The 9,034-nt window shown below is 34.8% G+C and overlaps 3 protein-coding genes across 3 annotated transcripts; all 3 read right to left on the bottom strand.

The window, feature by feature from the left end:
* Positions 1–100: 100 nt before the first annotated feature.
* Tsp_11355 (conserved hypothetical protein) lies at positions 101–3,324 on the bottom strand. The gene is made up of 5 exons (XM_003372560.1): positions 2,686–3,324; positions 2,119–2,298; positions 1,896–2,065; positions 258–354; positions 101–202 (listed from the first exon to the last, which is right to left on the bottom strand). The coding sequence occupies exons 1-5, from the start codon at positions 3,322–3,324 to the stop codon at positions 101–103; spliced, it is 1,188 nt and encodes a 395-aa protein (XP_003372608.1).
* Positions 3,325–4,147: 823 nt separating this feature from the next.
* Positions 4,148–4,920, bottom strand: Tsp_11356 (peptidyl-prolyl cis-trans isomerase Ppi1). Its single transcript, XM_003372561.1, has 3 exons — positions 4,694–4,920; positions 4,416–4,639; positions 4,148–4,365 (listed from the first exon to the last, which is right to left on the bottom strand). The coding sequence occupies exons 1-3, from the start codon at positions 4,918–4,920 to the stop codon at positions 4,148–4,150; spliced, it is 669 nt and encodes a 222-aa protein (XP_003372609.1).
* An 894-nt stretch (positions 4,921–5,814) lies between these two features.
* Positions 5,815–8,809, bottom strand: Tsp_11357a (putative piwi domain protein; the record flags this gene model as incomplete). Its single annotated transcript, XM_003372562.1, has 12 exons — positions 5,815–6,011; positions 6,091–6,166; positions 6,519–6,713; positions 6,790–7,029; positions 7,089–7,289; positions 7,350–7,473; positions 7,576–7,783; positions 7,818–8,008; positions 8,089–8,207; positions 8,282–8,419; positions 8,474–8,648; positions 8,768–8,809. Coding segments are annotated over 12 exons (1,906 nt in total), but the record flags the coding sequence as incomplete, so codon positions are not given.
* Positions 8,810–9,034: the final 225 nt, after the last annotated feature.

The following is a 9,034-nucleotide window of genomic DNA, read 5'->3' on the forward strand; positions in this document are numbered from 1 at the left end:
CTGCTGCTGCTGCTGATGGTAAATTATTATGCAAAATTGAGAAAATTATACAACGCGAACTTTTTCCTTGAAAGCAACATTCACGCTCAATTCTACAACCTCATACACATACATCATACAAGACGATTTTCTTCACTGTACCATACTTTCCACACTCCGTTTTCAAAAGTTCTTTACGATCCAAAAGAATTGCAGCATTATTCTAAATTATCAAATATATGAATTTTAACATAACATCAAAAAGAAAAACAACTTACAGATATCTCCTCTGACGTAAACAAATATTTTATAATTACAGTGCAATCTGACTTCGGCCTTTCTCCACGCAAACGTTCTGGACGCCAGTCGAACAATCTAAAAATAGTTGACAATTTTTTGAAAATTCAAAATCAACTTTATTTACGTTATCCAAAACAAAATAAAAATCTGAAAATTTATTTACACAAATAAAAAAATTATACTGATATCTGCATTCTTTTAAAGTACGACAGTTGACAAAAATCAGTACAACACTGAATTTATTTAAAATTCATATATATATATATATATATATATATATATATATATATGTATGTATGTATGTATTTATTTATTTATTTATTTATTTATTGTTGAATTATTTATTTTTAAACTGTACATAACAAAACTGCAGTCTAAATCAGCGCCAGAAAAAGCGAAATGAAAATTTTCAATCACTGTGTTCCGGACGGAACATCACCGACCTAGTCGGTGTGACCTGGCCAAGGGCTGGTGCCCAGAAGTCGCGGGTAGGCCAAGAACAATACCCGCGCATTCGCCGGCCAGATCGCTATCTGGGCTTCTGGCGGCTCTGAGTCGGGGTCAGAGAGGCCCCCCTGCTGCGTCTCGATCTATCGTCGTTCGCGAGACAATGGCGAGTGCGCCATAGCGGCGACGGCAGTCAGATCAAAGGGCGTGGAAATGGCCATCATGACGTGACCATTAAGGGATTAGCGCAGGATCAAGAGATCCGAAGCATGACAACATAATTGAAGACTGACAAGGCTTTAGATCGGCGCCGGAGATAGCGAGCGCTCCCGCCGCGAGCGAGCTGCCTATTGGTGGTTCGCGTTTGGGTCGACCGCGGGGCCGCCGACCCTGGCCCTATATATAGGGCTAGAAAGCGCGCCGCGCCAGATACATATACCTGGAGAGAGAAGAGATACGTCTGTGTGTGTATGCGTCAGTGGTACGATAGTTGTACAAGAGGACGCGTTGGTTGCGAGAAGTCGGCTTAGAATACGTGGTTTGCAGTACTGGTTGCAGTATTGCCGTATTCCGAAGAGTCGAATTGGGAAGTGTGGACGAACCGAGTCGAAGTGCAAGGAAGGACGATCGAGCGAGAGACTCGTGGGTACCTTATTGAAGGGCATTCGACTTACCGTTAGGAACAACGGTAGTAGCTCGGGTATTCGTACACTTCGAGCGTGCAGTCGCAACGTACAGAGTTAGCGGAGTTAGGGAACCGGAAGACGTCCGCGAAGGAGATCGCCATCGACGAGAGTTTTTGGACCCCGATCGCTGCCCACGCCGTGGAAGATACACCTAATCCACTCTTTATTATACAGTCCACTCACTTATCGGCCGGACAAACGAACGTCTGGTCTATTCATACCTGAACGTCAGATTACTGTCGCTAGTCTGACTCTAACACACTGTAATCTATCAATTTATTTTAATTTAAGGTAATTCTATGTTTTCTATGCAGTTAACTACAACAACAATTCTTTCTTTCAAACTCGGAACTGAAATCGGAATACAAGCATATTCGCATTTTCGTGGAATTAATTTTAAACAACGACTACTTGTACCTGCATTCCTTTAATTGTACCGTATAACAAAAGCAAACAAGTAACCGAGGAAAAACACTTTCTTACTTGTCCTGCTTTTCTTTCAGTAATTTTTTCTGTTTCGCAGTAAGCGATTTACGCTTTTTCGATGGATCATAACTGCCTTTCATTTCAAATCGCGCTTTTTCAATAGAAATTACATGATTTCGAATTTGATAACCATCCAAAATCTGTTTGGCTAATTCCAACGATTCTTTCTAAAATATTCTTCTGTATATTTGAAATAAATAAAAAATACACAATAAAATACCTTTATATACGTGCAAAGACCATCACCTTTATTATCGCCTTCTTCGCTTTTGTAAAGCTTCAATTTGAGCTTATTACTAATTGGGTCACGAGCGATCAGTCCGCATTTGCTCATCAAATCCTGACAAAGGACCAAACAAAAACAATTACATTTCGGTGAATTCGAAATCTGAATACGTACCTGAAATTCGGCCATAGACAAATCTAAAGGAAGTCCGGATACATAAACGCTCAAATTGTGCTCTTCGTCCATATCAAACCAACCTGATTCACAAAAAAAACTTTGACAAGTAAAGTAAAATAGAAATTGCTCTTTTTTTCACTAAATGCTTACATAATTTTAAAGATAATATTTAACACACTGTGTAAGAGCTGAAAATATTGACAAAAATTGAACAGCAACTTCATTTGATTAGCACAAATTCTACTGATGAATTAAAAAGAAAATTTTTCAAACCTCGATTCTTTTGCCTTTCCGAAATTAAACGTTTCTGTTCTTTCTTTTTCTGCTTTAAATATTCTTTGCGTTGTTTAGGATCTGTCGGTAAAAAAGGATCTTTCTGCTCACTTTCTGCCTTAGGCATTTCAACTGGCGGTTTCGGAATGATAGCCGGTTGTAATGGAGTGTCACCATATGTTGCCATATAATTAGCCAAAAAAGTGTCATCCACATAAAAAGATAACAAAAAAATTCATGAAAACTATATATATATTTGTACTGTTTTCTAGTTACTTTTGGAAACCAGGCTTGCTTTGTGGCATCCCATTCATAGGCGGTATTGTCAGATGCATCAAAACGAACAGTTGTCGTTTCATTTTCATTACTCGGACCAGCTATTTGTTTTGCACGTTCACGTTCCTCTTCACGCAACTGATATTCAAATTCATCCATATCCGATTCACTAGTTGTAGGCATTTCTTTTTTACTTTTTAAATTTACACCAGTCCAGCACTGACTTTCTGAATTATACACGTAAGATAGATTTGTCACAGGATCCACATAATGCCATATTCCGTCTATCAGTTTAAAATTTTGTTCATCTTTATTATTGGGACTCTTCTCAGAATGCGATGTAGACGGTATCCACTGCTGGGTGTGATCGTCAAAAATTAACGTCTCACCCGAAGATGGCTCAGTGTAATGCCAACGGCCGTTCACAAATGTCACGCCATCATCAGATTTCGAAGTTCCAATATCAGATGCCATACTATATAAAAGGATGACGATTCACAAAATCATCATCGATAAAAAACACTGTTTCGCTTCGGACAAATTTGCAAGAATTATTTAACCATAGAATTCTGAAAAACAAAGCATACAAAAAAATGTGCACAACACAAATGACGGCTTCGACTGCATAATATATATGCAAAAAATTAACTTTTTCATTTTTTAACAATTGCATTAATTAATTAACTGCAGTGATTGTGTTGCTCAACAGAAATTTTTTTCGTAAGTAAAGAATATCGAACTCAGAAAATAATGAAAAACGTTACGCGGTAAACAGTGTCCAAAAATACAATTAATAATAAAATATTATTCGAAATTAGCACATTTATCCAGCTTTCAAACACACTTACAACTTTCATCTGATCAAATCCTGTTCTTGAACAGCATCATGCACAATTGCAAATTTTATTTGCAAACGCTTCAGTTTACAGTACACAACAGGAAGATAAGTACAAATAATTGATGTACATTAAATAAAATCGAAAAAATATCTTGATATGAAATATTTGCTATTTTGCTTTTAATTATCAGAAAATTTACAAAAAAATAAACAATAATTAAAAATAATTTTCAAACATCAAAAATTTTCAGACTTTGTTATATCACACCGACAAAATTGACCTTATTGAATAATTTTAGACGCTCGCACCACAAATATCACTCTTGTACTGATTTATTGTTCAATAAAAAGTTTTATAAAAAAATAATAAATAATAACAATGCATTGCAATATTGCACAGATGAAGCAGTATTAACAAGAGACAGCAACAGAAATGGCAGTTGCATATCCTTCTTTCCTTTATTTTGTGGATGCTTTAAGAATTTGGACAGGCTGCAAAGGTCGATCATTTCCATCCGTAGAGACCATACTAATCTTCTCCAACACTTTAATTCCCTCATAAATTCGACCAAAAATAGTGTGCTTTCCGTCAAGCCACTGGGCCGGAGCAAGAGTGAAAAAAAACTGACTACAGTTTGAGTCGGGCCCTGAGTTAGCCATAGATATGATTCCGGCACCTAAAAGTAATACAGGTTAACCCGAATTGAAACGACAAAATATAACAAACCTGTATGCTTAAGACGGTCATCAATTTCATCTTCAAAAGGTGCGCCATAAACAGAAGTACCACCTCGGCCTGTCCCAGTTGGATCACCACCTTGAACTAGAGCCTCACTTATGACGCGATGGAATATTGTTTTATCGTAATAGCCAAGTTGTGCCAGTTCGGCAAAATTTCTGCACGCCTTTGGCGCGTGTTCCCAATACAGCTCAACTGTGATATTTCCCATGCTGTAAGAGTGTTGTTGTAAAAGAAACATTGTACATTAAAAAAGAAAATCAAACCTTGTTTCAAGAAACACAAACGGAGGTTTCCAGTCAGAATTTAAATCAACGTCTTCGAGCATTTTATCAGAAAACTTCAAAACATACGTATATTTCAAATGGAATACCGTTTCAGCGTTTTCCACCATAAACAGAACTGTAGTTAAAATGTGATTTTCAAGTTCATTTATATTATAAATTAACTTTGAACAGGAAAGTACAGTATTGTATACTGCAGCATACAGCATATAGTTTATAGTAAATTAAAGGTAGTTTTTATCTTGTTTGCAAAATTTTTGTCATAAAATGCTCCAGAAAAAAGCCATATTTTCATATATGCGCACCTCATCCGTTTGATTTTAATTGTAAAATTTATTTTATTGTTATTATTATTATTCACAGTTTTTACAGTTTATTTTGTTTTGCAATCATCAAGTAATTGGCGGAAATTTCTGCTCAGACTGAAATTTTGCAACAATGCTTGAACTATTTTCTGTGTAACTGTACAAATAATTTGCCCTCGTTGATTTTATTATCACTAATGAAATAAATATTACCACTGTACTGCTCATTTGTTTGTTGATTTCAAACAATGATTTGCTACAGACTTTTTCTTCTTCCACAATGTGTGAATATGTGAAACAAAGCTTCAACTTGTTTTAACAAACAGCAAACAAACAAATCAGTTTAGCCGTAGGCTTAGATCTTCACGCTTACAACGAAGATCAATAAAAATGCAGCTCCAATTGTGAGCATAAAATAAAGTGGAAATGAATTTAAATTTAAAATCGCCACCAGGACAGTTTTGCGCATTCGCATTCATACTTTTTTCAATACCACAGTCCATGAAAGAATAGATTCACGTCATCGGAATCTCGAAACCCCAAAAACAAATTTCTCTTTTCACGGATTAAATATTTAAATTGTTTTCTCATCTGAAATAGAACCGTACCTGCTATTCTCTTCTGCGTAAGTTTGGTGATTTTCAAAGAGTCACCAGCGCGCAAAAAAAAAGAATAAAACGTGTCCAACAAAAATGCAATTACATCAAAATTAACGAATTAATTAAAACTTTAATGCTTCACTGCGAACACACACAGAAACAATAGAAACTATCACAGTTCGAAACACAAACATAAAAATCATAATATAACCAGCTCAGTGACAACAACTGAACAATGAAACCACAATTCTGCCACAAACATAACGTTCCACTGGTCATCATCATAATAATAGTCGGCAATAATCGCAACAGATACGCCAAGCCAATGGCAGTGAATCGCTGTGGCACAACCCATTCCCTCAATAAACAAAATAGCAACATTAGATTTTTCAGTTTCTTTAAGCAAATACCGAAATGAAGCATCATTAAAAATCACACTGACTACTAACCGCAACAAATCGTCATAACAACAAACCCACAAAACCTTCATCGTCATGCTGCGACATATTGCATCTAATTTCAAAACCATAAATAACACTAATAATACACAGCTATAAATGCAAGCAATAAGAAATTGTCATGGGTGAATGAAAGTAGAATTCAACAAAATGCGGACAATTAAATCAATAAAAATATCACCTCGTCCAGAATAAATATAAAAACTACAATAAGAATAAAACCTATCGGTGTAAAATCAAACAGTTTAAAAAAGATGTCATTAAAATCTACGCCCAAAACATGCTATTGGAAATATTTTCCAGAATTTTCAACTTTCTTTCAATTTCTTTAAATTCCACATTTTTGTCACCTTTCTCGCGTCTAAACGAACAGCAATATGATTATTATAATACTAATTTAAGTTGAAAAGAGAGAAAAAAAAATTTCATATATATATATATATACATACATAGCTGCCAAGAACAACTCTTTGCCGCGTGTTGCAACGTGGTGTGCGTGATAGACTGGTGACGGGAGACTGACTGAACGACTGCATTTTTGATAAGTAAAACAAAGAGCAAAAGTCAGCATCTGAATGCTATCAGCGTCGAATTTGTTATCATCGTGCAACACGATGTAGTGAGATAGTCGGCTAGTGCCCTAAAATTGGAACAACACTTTCAATTTAATATTAAGAAAAAAAAAATTTTCTTTATCCTATCCTGTTTCTGTTTACCAGCAATCCCTGATGGCCGCACAAATAGAAGTCGTATAAAAATGGACTGACAATGGCAGTGTCAATTACTGTCCCCGGTGGTATGTTTTGTTGTTGAACAGGAGTATGGGCACTGATATCAGTTTTAAAAAACTTCGTGTTATGGCGTTTAGTGACCACAATTACAGTAAGCTTAGGATTGTAATTTTTTTTAAGTTTCTTAAATGCATTATGGAATACTTTCACTTCATTCTTTATTACCTGAAAATGAAATATTTTGTATGAAAAATGATTTTTAGATAAAATAAAATAATTCATACCATTTTAAACTGCGACTCACTAACTCCGTCGCGGTATACGATCAGATGTTCAGGCAAGATTCCATTATTCTTCTCGTATTTTTCCAAAAACCACAAAATAATTTCTTTGAAAACTACGCCATCCAACTGCTCCTGTCGACTAGATTGCAAACGACATTGCATTCGATAGTCCGACATACTTTTACCACAATTGGCAACAACCTGCAAATTTACATGTAAATCATTTTTTAATCAAACAGGCAAAAACACATATTATAATACCCCAATGACGCTGGGTTCCAAATCTGCAGTCTTTTTATTAGTATCGCTCTTGATCCCAGCATTTCCGGGGTGATTAACATCTATGCCCATAAACATTACCCCTCGACGCATCCATGTTCGAATTCTGAAACATGAATCAAAATTGTAAATTCTTCTTCAATCCACCATATTACAATATTTTACACTATTAGTTATTATTCAAATTGAAACTAAATAAAACACTTACACATCACTTTCTTGTGATACTTCATTGTTGACGCCTCCATTTTTTGAATTCACTTTTAAAGCCAGGTTGAAATACAACGTATCCGGATTTCTATCTCGCATTGCTTTGATCACAGTCTTTTTCAAGACGCACTGTGTGATGATACCATATTTAGTTTCACTCAAATATTTCAAAAATCCTAAATTTTTCTCTCCCACTTTATTACTGCCTTTGAATAATTAAAGTAAAATTCGTTTACAAACCTCTAAACCAATCTTTGGTATTTGGCAAAAAGCACAAAGCGTAGGTCACGTTGTGATCACGAATCAATTTTCGAAGAACTGACTCCACAACGGCTGCATTTCTTTCAACCTTGTCTTTAAGAACGGACCAATTTCGATTGATTTTAATTCCACAGTCCGAAGCTTTGGAAATCAAGGTCTGCACAAATCGTCTACGTATAATCAAAATAGCATTCATTAAATTAAATTAAATTAAATTAAATTATATAAAACGAACACTAATAATCTTTACTTCAAATCGCCAATTCCAACATCCGAGAAGTTGATCACAGCCCAATTATCTATTTTTGCAGTATGGTAAAAATGTTTGTTGCGCATATCCCACTGACTTCGCGTAACAGTCGATACACACTACAAAAATGTATTAAATTGTATTAAAAAATTATTGAAAATCTCAACATTACACGATACAATAAAAAATATACCTGATTGCGTGAATCTCTACCGTGTAATATGTTGAAAGAATCCAAAACTCGAGCCGTAACGGTCATGAAATCCTTTGTATGATAAATGCCAGTTTCCCGAGCCAATCCTCCATCTTTCAATAACCCAATATCAGAAATCTAAAAATGTAGTTCTAAATTTAAAAGTAATATACAGAGGTCAATAAGTACAACTTTTTGAAGTATTTCTGTCTTTCTTTGGAAAGGTGTAATAGATGAAAGTCGTATTATGTTAGACAGTGCATTTTCGTCAAGCTTTCTATTGGGTACTTTTTGATTGGGCACCAATTCCAGAATTTCCATTGGAAAACTACACCGTCTGTTTTTAACCAATGGCATATAAGGATATCTATTGAATTTTACGAATAAATAAATAAATAAATAAATACAAATATATATATATCACAATAAAAATTCATCCTAAGCATCCTGTACCGAAGTTTTATATGATACTTCTGAAGGAAATACTTGTCAACAGAAATTTCTTCATTGAATTCGTCGCAGAAAAACCTGGAATTTCAAATTTTTAATTTTATTCGATAAACTAGAAAAATTTCACTTTTCTTCCAGCGCATTTTTCCCAATAACATCTTCTATTTTATAAACAAATTTCGTATTTGTTGCTTTCACTTTCAGTCCTCCATTAAAAAATCATCTTACTTTTAAACAAATAACAAAATATTACAAAAAAATTATAAGAAAAAAATATACCAATAAGTCTTTTTGCAGAATACT

The sequence above is a fragment of the Trichinella spiralis genome, assembly GCF_000181795.1.
Source record: "Trichinella spiralis strain ISS 195 chromosome Unknown Scfld9, whole genome shotgun sequence".
Lineage (NCBI taxonomy): Eukaryota > Metazoa > Nematoda > Enoplea > Trichinellida > Trichinellidae > Trichinella > Trichinella spiralis.